At 36.3% G+C, this 14,874-nt stretch overlaps 2 protein-coding genes across 2 annotated transcripts; one reads left to right on the top strand and one right to left on the bottom strand.

Moving 5' to 3' along the window:
* Positions 1 to 13: 13 nt before the first annotated feature.
* On the bottom strand, positions 14 to 2,883 carry ndufb4 (NADH:ubiquinone oxidoreductase subunit B4). Its single transcript, XM_053488355.1, has 3 exons — positions 2,675 to 2,883; positions 1,609 to 1,752; positions 14 to 158 (listed from the first exon to the last, which is right to left on the bottom strand). The coding sequence occupies exons 1-3, from the start codon at positions 2,849 to 2,851 to the stop codon at positions 96 to 98; spliced, it is 384 nt and encodes a 127-aa protein (XP_053344330.1). The 5' UTR covers positions 2,852 to 2,883; the 3' UTR covers positions 14 to 95.
* A 386-nt stretch (positions 2,884 to 3,269) lies between these two features.
* Positions 3,270 to 10,814, top strand: ropn1l (rhophilin associated tail protein 1-like). Its single transcript, XM_053487993.1, has 6 exons — positions 3,270 to 3,473; positions 4,564 to 4,719; positions 5,490 to 5,613; positions 5,694 to 5,855; positions 6,470 to 6,645; positions 9,987 to 10,814. The coding sequence occupies exons 2-6, from the start codon at positions 4,589 to 4,591 to the stop codon at positions 10,039 to 10,041; spliced, it is 648 nt and encodes a 215-aa protein (XP_053343968.1). The 5' UTR covers positions 3,270 to 3,473; positions 4,564 to 4,588; the 3' UTR covers positions 10,042 to 10,814.
* Positions 10,815 to 14,874: the final 4,060 nt, after the last annotated feature.

The raw sequence follows: 14,874 nt of genomic DNA, 5'->3' as shown, positions 1-14,874 counted from the left end.
AAACTGCTCACTGTTTTTTCTTTCATGAATAAACTTTATTTATAGTTACATGTACAATTCGAGACGATGACTGAACCTGAAATCCAAGTCAGAAATCAGTACGAGAGTCTGTAAGGGCGTTTGTACGTCCCGTCTTTAATCTTCTGCTCTCTCTTGTCCTGAAACGAGAGAAAAAAAATAAAAATAAAAGTTAGAGAACTGTGCTGTGTACTGAATACATGAGGTTCATGTGTAAAGATACTGTACAGGAACGTTACTGTAGAGAAATCCTAAGACCTTACTACAGGCTCTGATCGCTGCACATCACTAATTAAACATTTTAAGTTGATAGATTTGTACCGCGCACCGGACCCGGACCATGTGACTTGAGGTGGACGTGACTATACGCGTCAATCAACACAATAGTTTACAGTGTATAGTGTGTAGAAGAAACAGAAAAGCATGACTCACTCCAAAAGGAAAGTACACTATTAAAACTAAACGTTTAAAGATGAACAAACCGATCAGTGTATGTTCATTCTCCCTGCACTTCAAGGAAGTTTGAAACCGGTTTGTCTCATTTTCCGAAACTAAAAAAAAAAAGCATTAATGTAAATGCCACAACGAGATAAAACACGAGTCGTTAAAGCAAACAAATCTGCAGCAGTCCGAGGTGAGAGCGTGTGAAATACTGAACTGAAAGCCCGGTGTGACAGAGCAACCTGAGCACTTTTACATTTATTTACAACCTAGAAGCGTGCACATAAATATTACATAAAGACCGATTAAAGATTGTTCTTCATATTTCATACAAAGGAATATACAAGACCTTACAATAACTGCATATCTTGAAATCTAAATCCTAACACAAACATAAAACTTGGAGCTCGGCTTAAAGAAAGGACTTAAGGAGTGTAAAGTTTACCGATGAGTGCACTATACGCCCAAACTCCCACTCTTTGACAAACTTACATTAACTCAGTGCAGTTATTAGTGATGACCAATTAGCATAGCAAAGCGTTATTTTAAACCTGTTATCTGCCTCTTTCAAGCAAGCACTGCTCATGGGAAACCTGTTTAAACAAAACATAAAATAACAGTACAGTATGGAGTGTGATATTCAAATTATCCGTCTGTGATTTACCAATAAGCACAAAATTTATTATTTAATGAAAAAGTGCACATTTAATAATTTACAGTCATTTTAAATTTAAAGCTGTAGAACATCCGAGAGAGACGAGTGTGTTCCCCTTACGATACAGAAATAATACACTTCTGTTACCTCATCAGCATCAGCCCCGCCCCCCACCCCCCAAAAAAAACACAACCCTAAAGTTGTTGAACAAACTTCCAAAATTTCTTTTGATTGTGTAAAGCTGCTTTGTGACAATGACAATTGTTAAATCACTATACAAAGAAAACTGAACTGAATTACAAAACGACAACAGACTCGTTTTTTAATGAATTCTCATCTAATAAAAAAATTTCACAAAGCCTCGACCGTACAAGTCCCTCGTGTCTGAGTTGTTACTATGGAAACCATGACGCGTCAGAGAAAGCACATAAACAGAAATCATTCATGTTTTAGTTACACAAAACACACGGTCTTGTTTTTTAAGCACAACTTACGCGGTCAGTCTTTAAGACGTAATACAAGATGAAGAGTGGGGCAACTCCGATCAAACCGGTGATCAGGGAGGATTTGGGTGTTGGTCTGAAGTGATTGTACATCTCAGTACGAGCGTACGTCCACCTCGTGAGGGCCGGGTCCTCCTGCAAGAACAAAGTGACACATTCGTTATATAATCAGATTATTAAAACTGCGGAATTAATAAACAGACTGAGTTACCTAGAGAGCCAGTCCTGCACTCGACATGTTATTTCTCTCTAGCTCACACCTTAGCTATTATTTAAGATTCGGGTGACAGAGCAACTTCATTCAGAGCTCACATTACTAAACAGCGGTCTACTTCCATCCTCAGGGTACGATCGCCTCCTACATCCGATTCAATCTGTACCCGAATAGGCCGTATTGTACTCGAACCCACCTCCAAGCAGACTCAGGCAATGGTTCCCTTTAGACAGTTTTATGTTCACAAAAATGCTTTGAAAATTGCACTTCACATTACTGTTCCAGAACAGATTATTTTTTTAAATTATAGATTAAGTATTGTTCTAGAATGTAAAAAAAAAAAACAAAAAAAACAAACATCCAACAATAAATTAGTGGGCGTGTCCAAATGTTTGATTGGTGCTGTATACAATTAATACACAATTGAAGCAATGGCGCCCTCTGGTGGATCCTAACAGTATTCTATTTAATAATGCATTATATGCTTTACAATGCCGTGAAAAACAACAACAGTAGTCTTGGGTTAAAACGTAACGACAACTAACCAACCAAACCACCAAATAAACAAACAAACAAACAAAAACAAGACATTGTCGTATAAACAAACCTCCCAATTATTATCGCTAGTTAGCTCAGCAGCACCAAGGTCACTGTCTATTTATTAAGACAAATTTCTCCACACACGTCTCTTTTCCCTAAAATATTATTTTAAAAAAATCACTCATTAATTAACTTAAAACGTTTAACAACACCACAGCCAGGTCGCCATGTCACCCGCTATTCGCTGTTATTTAGCTGGTGCTATTAGCATTCTTGCTAGCTAACACACAAGTCCGCACTCACAATCAGCTCTTTCCGCAGAGGATTATTCAGCTGCAGCTGGTACTGTCTCTTCAGCTGAGCTCTGAGCGCTCCTCTCGCCTCCTCCGCACGACGATGTTCGGGAGAAACATTAAAGTATTCCGCAGGGTCGAGGGTTTTGGGCCGAGTCGCTAAAGGTGCCTCCTTGTAGTCCGCCATGTTTGCGGAGGGTCGCTCGTGAAGCACGGAGCGATTTGATTGGTTCACGCAGCCTGTGAATTCTCGCGAGACTTTCCGTTAACAAATAAAAGTACAATGTGAGCGAGAGGTCAAGCAACACACGTATATAAATATACTTTATTCTAATATACTTTGCACAATATAGAAGTATGATATTTGTTTTTTTTTTTCAATATTTGTTTATGAAATATTGTTAGACATTTATAGCAGCCACTCGTAAAACGTATGGCGTACGCAAGCACGCGCACGCATACGTGCGCGTAACCTACATCGACCCCAACGAACTCTGCTTATGTTACAGTTTAATAATTAGTTTAGTAAATTTATGTACTTTTTTTTAGATTTCTTTTAATGAAACGATAATTTATTGTTTTGTGTTTCTGATTACGTAGTAAATATCTACGGCAAAAAGTGAGTGACGTCATATTCAATAGTCACTAGGAGACGGTGTATACAGACCACGTTGCTATGGAAACATGGACACTCTACGTTTAGCATAAGTGCAGTTTAATAATAAAAATATAATAATAATAAAACAAAAACATACACAATCCACAATTTATACCAAGTAGGATCCAAATCCTGGTCTGTTTAAAGTTTGGTAAGTTTTATTTCATCCATTATTATTATTATTATTATTATTATTATTACTTATTTATCAGTTTAAAGTGTAGAGAGCTAACAGATATTTTTAGACATGTTAATACTAGTAATCTCTAATATAAGCTGGTTTCGGCTTAAAAAGGTTTATTCACAGTTTTTCCAGTTTGCTGAGTTATAAAAGCTAATGTAGTAATAATAATAATAAAAGGAATGATTTCAGACTCCATTTAATCCTTTGGACTCTTTGGTGTTTATCGTACCACCTCCAGATCCTGGTTTCGATTCTCGCACCGGTTCTATGTGCATGGGTTTGCATGTTCTCCCTGTGCTTGGTGGGTTTCACAGCCCAAAACATGCAAAATAATTAACTGGCGTTTCCAAACTGCCAAGTGTATGTGTGTGTGACTAGTGTGTGAGTGTTGACCGGAGGTCCTACCATGGTTGTAAAAAATGGAAATAAATACAGTTAGATTACAGAGATTCCTAGATGATCTGATGGAATACAGTACCAATAAAACATTAATGATAATGATGATTATTAATATTATTATATTTTAAAGTTCCAAATAGAAGTATAAATAAAAAAATCCAATTTATTACATAATCTTACTAATAAAATAATTTAATGAAATAATTTCGGATTCCATAAGCATATATCTATAGAGACATACTGTACATGGAATCTAGATGTATAGTGTTATTTGAAGTGATGATAAGTCTAATTTGTAAATAAATGTATGGTTTATTATATTACAAACTCACACAAGATGCTTTATGAACAACTTTAGCTACACCTACAATCACCTACGTTCTGGATATTTTCTGCAACAGATTTATTATAAATGACAACAACAAACTGACACAGCAGGGCAGCAAATAAAGAAACGGACAAATCACACTTCAGCATCTAATAAAACCAAGCTCTGGTATTAATAAACTATTATCAGTGATACAAAAGTACACTAAGCTGAGAAATAGAAAAGGCTTTATATTAGATGGGATGAAAGCTGCATTCAACAAGGATGTCTGGAGGTCATTCAAGTATAATTACAATTGTGTGTGTGTGTGTGTGTGTGTGTTTTCTGTAGTTCTCCCAGGACAGAATTTACAGGGATGCCTCTTCCAGACAGGATGTACTGCGCTCAGCAGATCAACATCCCGTCCGAGCTGCCCGATATCCTCAAACAGTTCACTAAAGATGCTATTAGGACTCAGCCTCCAGATGTGCTGCAGTGGTCTGCTGCGTGAGTCTTTTCCACTTCACCTTCATGACTCCAAGTCTTCAGGAATGATCCAGTCTAGAGTCAAGAGTTCTGTAATCATATCAAGTAAAAGTACAGAGAGAGTTAATGTCACCAGAAAAACAGAAGTGCACATTGTAAAAAAATAAACTGCAGTGTGTCCTGCTGTTGTAGGAAAATTAATCAGAGTTACTATTACCACTACACCATAGTTTGTCATTTAATTGCATAATTTAAATTTTGCTTTTTGTCTGTTTATTTTCATTTCTGGAACAGGTTAGTTGCTGTTCTCACTTATATTATAGTAGCTACAAACACTCATTCCCACACCAGCATCTCTTTATCCGCTCTTGAAAAAAAATTAAGCTATCATGTTATTAAGAAGTGTTAACTCCTCGGTCACGAAGAAATTAAAGCTATACTTTTACCTCTGCCTCCTACACTGGCACTGGAGACTCCTTCCAATTGGGAACAAATGTTTTACTATGACAGACTGCAAAGTTTCGTAAGATACAATTTTAAAATTGACTGTTTATGTAATAACCTCAGCAGCGACCTCATTTCCCCTCTCGTCTGTTCCAACCACTCAGCATCCAGTATCTGCAGTATACTAATCACCTGATCATCTGTCATCATCTGCACCTGTTTCTCACTTATTCCTTATGTTAAATGTTTTAAACTTGCTCCAGTACAGGGACTGGATTGAAAATAACGAGAGACAAAAAAAAAAAAAGAAAAAGAAAAATCATGTCATTGTTCTTTGTGTTTTTTAGCTATTTCACAGCGCTATCAGAAGGCAAACCTCTTCCAGTCAAAGACAGGCTGGAAATGTCTTTAAACCCACAGAAGACAGTGAATGTCCTTACTCCAGGTCTCCTCAAAGTCCTTCATAAACAGGTTTGTCTGTTACAGGTTTGTTTTTATCACACAACTAATCCGCACTGAACACTGCGTCATGATGTCGTTTTCCTTCGTAGCTTTCATCCCAGAAGAATGTCAGTAAAGAGGAGTTAGAGCAGAAGTGGAAAGGCCTGTGTCTGTCAGAGGAACAGCTCGACATGCTGCTCACGGTCGGGAGCTTCAGCACTAAGATCGACTGGATGCAGTTCTTCGCTTTAGGCTGCAGTGCTTTGGTTGGAGTAAGTAATACAGGTTAATTTATCTGGGATCACATGATTAAAGAAGTAAAAATTAACCAGATTCTATTTGAAATAGTGATATAGTCAGGGTGTAATTCTTGCAATTACCACTTGGTGGCAATGTTGGACTGTAAAAGTCCAACACAAGCTGATGGTTATAATATTTTACTGGAATTAATTAAAAATAAGTAAAAATATTTATTATAAGCAAAAGTTTAAAAGGTTGTCTTAATATAATGTATTTAATTTTCCCATACAAAATGTATGATGTACTTACCTTATAAATACATTACGAATAAATAAACATGATAGATTAGATACATTAAAGTGTTATTTAGTTTGACAAAATGTTTTTGGGACATAAAAAGTATATAAGCAAAAAAAAAACAGTGAAGTAAAATAATTTAATAGTCTAAAAATATGAAGACTGTGTGTGACAAGTTTATGTATTAGTTCATATGATTAAATGGATTACAGTTTTTGTTTGATATGAAAGATATGGAAGGAGTCTCCAGTGTTGATGCTTTGGCAACACATTTAGACACAAAACTGTAACTTTACAGATGGAAATTTTTCAGGTTCAGAAGTTTTCAGGTCTGTCATTGTGTTCACAGAACATCATCGGTGCTATGAAGTTTGCGTGTGAAATCCTGACCGAGGATCCGGAGGGCGGAGCAGCTCGAATCCCCTTTGACACCTTCACACACCTGTACACGTACCTGGCCCAGCTGGACGAAGAAATTCCTCAGGACCAGATAGACAGCTTTCTGTCCAGCCTGCAAAAGCCTGTGTGAGTAAACACACACACACACACACACACACACACACACAGGTCACTTTACCTGTCCGCATGTTCTTCAGTGCTTCTAATTCTCACAAATTTGTTATAACTATTGCAAATTACAGTTTAGTGCAAAAGTTTGTACCCCCTTGATTTCTGGTTGATGAAATACTCCTGAAATTCTGAATATCTGTAATAAACTACAGCTGTAAATTTGTACTGGAAATAGTCCTGGAGAAATATGGGGTTGGTCTGGAGCAAACCTGGGTTTAGTTTCCTGAAGTGTGTTTTATCCCTGGTCTTTGTTTTTCTGCTCCAAACTTTAATTAACAAAAAAAGAAATGAATTAAGGAGGAGAAAGTACAGCACGTTATCTTACAGTAATTTCCTGGCTGTGTAATGTGATGATTCATTAGCGTGTAATTTATATAATTTTCCTAACAGAGCCACAGAGATAGTATATTTACTTATATTAAATAAATCTTTAACATAACTTACACTTCTTTTTTCTTTTTTCTAGTCATAAAGAAACTGCAATCTCTAAAAGATCCAAAGTTGTTTGTACTGTGACTGAAGTCTTACTTTATAAATGTAATCTAATAAAGTTATAGAAATGAAAGAGTCACAGGAAGGAGGTGATGTTAAACATTCGGGTTTACATATATCCACCCCATCCTCACAATAAAATTCAGAAGAGTGGTTTAATAGTTTAAAAGCCTTTTATTTGTTACATATACTTTATTTTTTGTGCATATCTCAGTTTATTATATGAGGAAGTTGGGTACAGAGTGCAAAATCGGCCATCGTACCGAGCAGTGAGGGTTAAGGGCCTTGATCATAGACCTGACTCGGGCAGCTTGGCAACGCTGGGGCTTAAACCTTCACCCTTCATCCTATTATAAAGACGTGCATGTGGTGTCTAAAACTGACAATTTGGACTTTAACCTTTTAGTGAGTTTTTTTTTTTTTTTTTTTTTAAATATGGTGACGTGGAATATCTTTAAGCATCTTATCGATCTCACCAAGCTGTCACGTCAGCGTCTCAGCCCATGAGCGTCTCACGTCAACGTGACACTGCACGTGAGTTCACTTACGTGTTAAATCTGTACTGGGTGCTCTCATCTTCCCCCTGACATTATTCCAGTCTCCTGACTGAGTGATTAATGTGCCATTAATAAAGCAGCTTGGAATTGCTAATTTCTCTTCAGCGAGGACTCCAGCAGAGTGTAAAAGTGCAATTTTATTTATAAAGCATCATTTCTTCCAAATCAGTCTCAGTGCAGCTGGTGTATTCAGTGCGGTATGAATTTTCCGGCAGGATAAACTAATGTGATGTAAGAATTACACCCTAGCGATGCAGTGATTAGGGAGTATCTTAATAATACTCGTGTGCCGCTGTTTGGTGGATCTGATAGGGCAAAACAAGACGGCACGATCCAAACGTCTGATTTCTACCAGACCATGGACATAAAGATATGGGGTTAACTAAAAGTGACGAAAAAGATTGTTTTAAGTAATCAGAATGATGGATTTTCTTGACATTATTTTGTAATTCCTTTCAACTCAACATTCTCCAAAACATAACGTTATCTAAAAGATAATCACACAGGAAAGAGTGAACATTGTATTCTTGAAACTGATGGAGCAGAAAGTTGATTAAAGTAAGGAATAAAACACAACCTGGCCATTAAATATTTACAAAAATATATTACGCAGTAAATAGTCAACATCTTATACAACAACAGTTTGTTATTTCATACTTTTATTCATGTATACGTAGTTACAGTCCTGTTCTGAACAAGTGTCTTTTCTCACTTATTATAGCAGCTATAAACGTTTGTTCCCTCACCAGCCTTACCTTTTTTCCTCCCTTGAATTTAAAACAAAACAAAAAAATAATCTGTGAAAAAAAAAAGTTTTACATTTGACTGTAATAAAGCAGCGACACTGGAGACTCCTTCCATACCGAACATGTTGAATAAACTTTGCACATTTTCTTTTTAAAGCTATGTTCAACTTCGTTGGTTTTAAGTGAAGCTGCCTGTGATGGGCTGTTGCCATAGCAACGTTAATATATATTTTTTTATTAATAAATAATAATATTAAATAATAATAATTAAAATTCAATCAATCCTTAAATCAATAATAAAATAAAAATAAATTATTAAATAATAATAATAACAGCATTAATATAAACCTGTCAGGGCTTCTCTTATAGACAATTAATCAACACCTTCTCTCCTAACCAATCAGAACTCAGCAGAACTGCATGATTTAAGGTGAACTGAAACACACGCCTGTTTGTTTGTTAATCATTTGTAGTTACTTAAATGTGCCACTCGCTAGAACTCAGAGTTCAGATTGTCTGGCAGTGACTGAAATGAAAGTGAAAGCCGGGGAATTCATGTTTCAGGCAGAGGGACAGTTATAACCTGTCTGAAAACCGGCCACATGACTTCATCGTCAACTCTTACAAACATTACCAGAAACATAATTTGCCTGGCAAAAGGCAGAAAACCCCGGGGAAGCCCATGTAGTGTTTTTTTTACGAGACAGGCTGTAAAGTGTGAATCAGATGCTTGGACAGGAAGAGACAAAGTTAAGTGAGGAAAGTGATCCAGAGGATAAAGATGCCAAGAGCGCCAACGGCATGGCACTGATGGAGGAATTGAAAATAACTCAGGTTTGAGCTCAGATTTTTGGAGTTTATTTTCTACACTTTGTCTTGTAGAATATTCTACAGTTTTGTGTTGTCTACATCTTCACAATCAGCCACGATGAAATCCAAAAGTGATGCACTCATTAGACACTAAAGCAGTCAAGAGATAAGTTCTTTTTGAAGGAACCTACATTTAAAAACTCAAACGTCTTGAAAACTAAACAAATAAAGGAAGAAATCGTATTTAATATAATGTATTTCCCATTGTAATACGTTTCCATAAAAGTACACACTGAGGTAACCATTACATTTATTGTATATTACCCAATATTTTTATAATAATGTTATTTATATTATTTATTTATTTACTTTCTTACATATTTTAATTGTAAGTATTAATATAAATAATACCTCAGATTTGCAGTTCATTGTTCACTTCCTCATTTATTCATATTGACTGTATTACAGTAAAATCATAAAAACAACTCTGGGAAGTTTTTATCTTGATTATTACAATATTCAAGCATCTTTATCTTCTTGGAAATTGTGTTGTATAATTCTTCATTTTAAACACAACCTTGGCCAGTCTGATCTCTCTCTCTCTCTCGCTCTCTCTCTCACACACACACATACACACATGAATTAAAAAATGTAAAAATAATTAGTGCTGCTGTTTGTTTCCTGTTTTTAGGGCACGGCGAGGTGGGATGATCCAGCCCACTGATTTCACTAACCTCCATGGCTAAAGGTGCGAGTGAAAAACTGAGAACAGATGGCTTTTAGATTCAACCTTTAACCTCAGCTTATGTAACTGCACTAATGATGCAGCAGGATTCAGAGTTTAATCTTATAAAGCCTGGGTATATTTTAGATTTTTGGTGTCTTCAACTCTACACATACACTACGTACTATAAAATATAAAAAATAACATGCAGGAAAATTGGCAATTTTTGTTTAGACACATTTTGTGAACTCCATAATTGATTTAAATGAAAAAAACAGAAAGAAAACTGGACTACAGGGTGCTTTGTTATTATTATTATTTAGTATTATAACTAAAGTAATTTTCCTATAACAGCATGACCCAAAGTTGTTTTCCACACTGGAGACCTCTTCCATACATGTTAATTAAACACCCACTCACTTTAAGAAAGCATCAAAAGATAAAAAAAAGAAATCTATTTATCTGAGGAGAGTCCACGGTCCGAATCGTTGTGAATGAGCTCTTGCTATAGAAACGATACCGTATCAGGATGTGATATAAACAGGATGTGATTTGGAGCTGTGTAACTGTCAGAGCTGGTATAGAAATGAATCAGTACCATCTGACCAATCAGAATCCAGAATTTAGTCTCACTGTGGTGTATATTAAGTTACTACCTGCCAGTAATACAATAAATGTACATTTTTCACACTGTATAATAATTTATTTGTGAGGTTGGGATTGATTTAAGTTACAAAGTGTTAAAGGTGAATACATTTTACATCTATTTTAATAAAGATTATTCCTGTTGAAGAACCGTGTGTTTTGGGTACCACTTTTCTGATTCATTATAACCCTTTAATAAGAAACTTTTACATTTTTTTGGACTTCATCAACTCCATCACTGAGTGTTTTTAGCCGTTAAACAGTTCATGCAATTTAAATCATGGCTGCTGCAGGTAATACACTCATTTACTTATTCATTAAGTCTTAATTGTGATGCAGAGCGAGGAAGTGCAGAGAGAGACTAATTGTAATCAAATGAAGAGATGCTCTCGGTGTCCTGCTCGTGTTTGGAAGGTCATTCTCAGTGCTGCGAGCAATTACTCATCAACCCATTGACCCAAAGACTTGAGGGAATCGTTAGTCTATTTTTTTCATTAGCACAAAGAGCTTAATTTTGAAAACACACCATATTAATTTTCTCATTCGGGTTCAGATTTTGGGCCAAAGTATGTTTGTATAGCCTACAAAAGGGTTTGTAAAGTGTTCTTTGGATAATTAAGGGGTAATTAGGCTTCTAAAATGAACAGTTTCTAATTGGAAAACACTACATAGATCATTTAATTGTTTATAAATTTGAAAACAGAACCAAGATCATATTTTCATAGATTTTTTTTAGGTACACTCCACTTCTTAAGCATTCACCCCACCTGGAACTACAAGGTCGAGGGATGTTATAGTTATAGTTAGCAAAAATAATTTAAAATACAACAGTTGTATTTGGATAAGTGCTCCTTCATCCCTTTTTATTGTGATTCAATTTAAAGCTGCCAGAAGTCACATAATTTGCTAAATGGAGAACCAATGCACAATTCAATTGTTACATTATCTAAATATAAGATACGTCTTTTCCCAGAAGGACCTACGGTTTACTTAAAGACCTTAGCTAAGAATATAGCTTAGCTGTTAGCATCCAAGGAATGATCAAAACAAATCTGGCACACAATTCTGTAGAAACTGTATTAATCAGGTTTAATTATAAATAATCTCAAATGCAGAGTGATGCTAGTGGTCCCTAATTTAAAATAATAATGCTACCACCACCATGCTTTCCTGTGATGATGGTGTTAGCAAGGTGATGAGGAAGGGACCTTAAAAAAAACAAGTGAGCTATTTTGTATTGATTCATGACATAATATTGATAGTAAGTGCAGTGGGATGAATATTTATGCAAGTTGTATGTATAGTATGTGGTAGTCTGTGGCTGAAATTCTTTTGAATGTATGTTGAATGTAACTGGTCCAAAGCCATGGAGTACATTTTGTGACATCACAAACAATTTATAAATGTGCATCCCCCCATCCTTGGCCCCCAAATCAGCATCCAAAATTTGCACATTACACATTCATGTTTAATATTTCACCAGACTAATCTTTACTACCTCCATCCCCTACATCAAGCTGGGTTAGTGTCACACTGGTACAATCTTAAGATTGGAGAACATTGAAGGGCCTTCAAATAGTCTGTCAAAGTTTTTCTTCTAGAGAAAACGTTCAAAATAGTGACATTTAGTTACTGAAAAAAAAACATCATACAGTGCGCTCAAAAAGTCTCTCCACAGCGACTACATAGAGTTGAGTGTTTGTTGATGCGCCACCAGTCTGTTGTACGTAGCCGAGGAGTTCTGTGCCTCATCATAAAGGGCCGTAGAGTCCTGATAAATGCCGAATTCCTTGTTTAGTGTCCACATGGAGAGTTTTGAGCTGCCACAATCTCACATACAGTGGGTGGAGAAAATCCACTAAAATACTAAAACGTGCTCACCTGGAGAACGCAAGGTCGGATTTAAATGAGATAAAATATAACACGCTTTAGCAAAGACCTCCTGAATGTGGGAAATACCTGTAACAGCTCTTTAACAGGGACGTGTATGACACATGCGCTAAATAAACGGATTAATACTGTGTCTATGGTGGTTTTGTAAGGAGATATTTATTTAACAGTTGTGGAAGGAGTCTCCAGTGTCAGCTCCGGTGAGGGAAAGACTGATTATACCTATAAGGTGAAAACAGGAAGCAGCCTGCTTCCCACAACATTAGATATATCTATAAATGGATAAATAGAAGAATTCTGTGCTGTAAGAGTTTTTTTTTAAGAAAAAAAAAAAACTCTTTGTAGTCACACCAGCAACTCTGTTCCATCACACAACACCATTGTTGATTATTTTTCTATATCAGCGTGCCATGTCATGCTTTATTCCTCATGCAACAGTTTCATGGTACTGCACCGAGTGTGTTGAGCAGTTGCTCCTCGCGGTATAGCATGTTGAAGTGATGAACCTATAGCTGGAGTTGGAGATGAGTCTATATGAGCTCAAAGGGTTTCAGGGCAAAATGCCTCAGTAATTACACTCAGCAATTACAGCACTTAACGGTAAACTGTAAAGAAAGGTTCAGTGCGCAGACACTGAGAGAACAGGAAATACAGTCAATACGAGAGAAATACACAGATGCAAATAGTACAAACTCATATTTGCATTTGCTTTTTTTACAGGAACACAAACCTATTTGCATTTGTAAATGTAAAATAGGAAATTGATATGAGCATATATATAGACATAATTCTTGTAATGCATGTTAGGGGAATATAGTTATATATAGAAAATATACGGTAAAACTCTATTAAATAGTATATTCAGGATTATATAACCGCATATAACGGTGTGTTCAGTATAAATTAATATGGGGTGGTTATTTTTCAACAAGCCCTTTCAAAGTCTCTGAACTGATTCATGCGCAGTTCTCCTAAAATAAAGTTACTAAGCTATAGCACAGGTCTCCTAGGGGTTCTTCAAGTGTTCTCAAAGTGGCTTTTCCTTTAGCTAGAAACATACCATGAACATTTTCTTTTTTGCAAGTAGTTATTAGTATTTGTATAGTAGCTATAATTCAAAGAAAACAGGTTAACCAGATTCTTATAAAACCAACAAATAATGTAAAATGTACCATTCTAGTAATCTGATGCGGCTTTATTTTAGGGTTTAAAGAAAAATTTAACTGGAAATGAGAAGGAGTATGACAAAATTTTGCACAACATTTGATTTATGTGAAAACATATAAATAATAATAATAATAATAATAATAAGCCCTGTCACCTTGCACCTCCAGGGTCCGGGTTTGATTCCCAGCCAGGTTCGATTCCCGTCTCTGTGTGCATGGAGTTTGCATGTTCTCCCCGCGCTTGGTGGGTTTCCTCCGGGTACTCCGGTTTCCTCCCACAGTCCAAAGATATGCAGGTTAGGCTAACTGGCATTTTCAAATTGCCCGTAGTGTGTGAATGAGTGTGTGAGTGTGTGTGTGTGTGCGCTGCGATGGATTGGTACCCTGTCCAAGGTGTTCCCTGCCTCGTGCAGTAAGCCTCCTGGGATAGGCTCCAGGTCCCTGCGACCCTGAATACAGGATAAGGCGGTATAAAAGATGAGTGAGTGAGTGAGTGAGTAATAATAATAATAATAATAATAATAATAAAATTTTTTTATAATTTTGTTAATGATATTAAAAAATAAAATGTTTCACTTTTTAACTGGAGTTTGTAGCAGTGGTTAAAGGGTCAAATACCCCCCCACCCCCCTTTTTCTTAACCAGTTTTCGTCTTTCTAGTCTCTTTCCCTCGCTGGACTACAGAGGGTCCTAGATGGATGGATGGATGGATGGATGGAATTATTTGCGACATGAGCACAATTTAAGCCACAAACACATTTCATCTTTTAGTATATCCTTTACATATCAAGGTGAATAAAGTGTACCTTTAAAGAAAATAACTGCCCTCTTTAAGAAGTAATAATTTAATAAAATTTCACTACAACTAGACTTGGTGCACCTTTCCAGAAAGGTAGAGCTTAGTACTGTACCTCCTGACAGTGTACGGATTTGGAGTCTCAGCCCATAGAGGTGTGCTTACCAAAAAAGATCAAAAGATCAGATCATGCGCCTGCTTATCTTTGCTAATATCTCTCTTCATTTGAATAAACCCCGCTTAGTTGGTGGTTTCATTTTTGTATAGATATCTGCTGCATCGGATGATGGCTGAAGGGGGATTTCCAAGCAGGAGGGGCAACTTCATGACTCACAGCATAGTGGAAAACCCTGATACA

The sequence above is a fragment of the Clarias gariepinus genome, chromosome 26 (assembly GCF_024256425.1).
Source record: "Clarias gariepinus isolate MV-2021 ecotype Netherlands chromosome 26, CGAR_prim_01v2, whole genome shotgun sequence".
Lineage (NCBI taxonomy): Eukaryota > Metazoa > Chordata > Actinopteri > Siluriformes > Clariidae > Clarias > Clarias gariepinus.
This window is presented reverse-complemented; position numbering and strand designations above follow the sequence as displayed.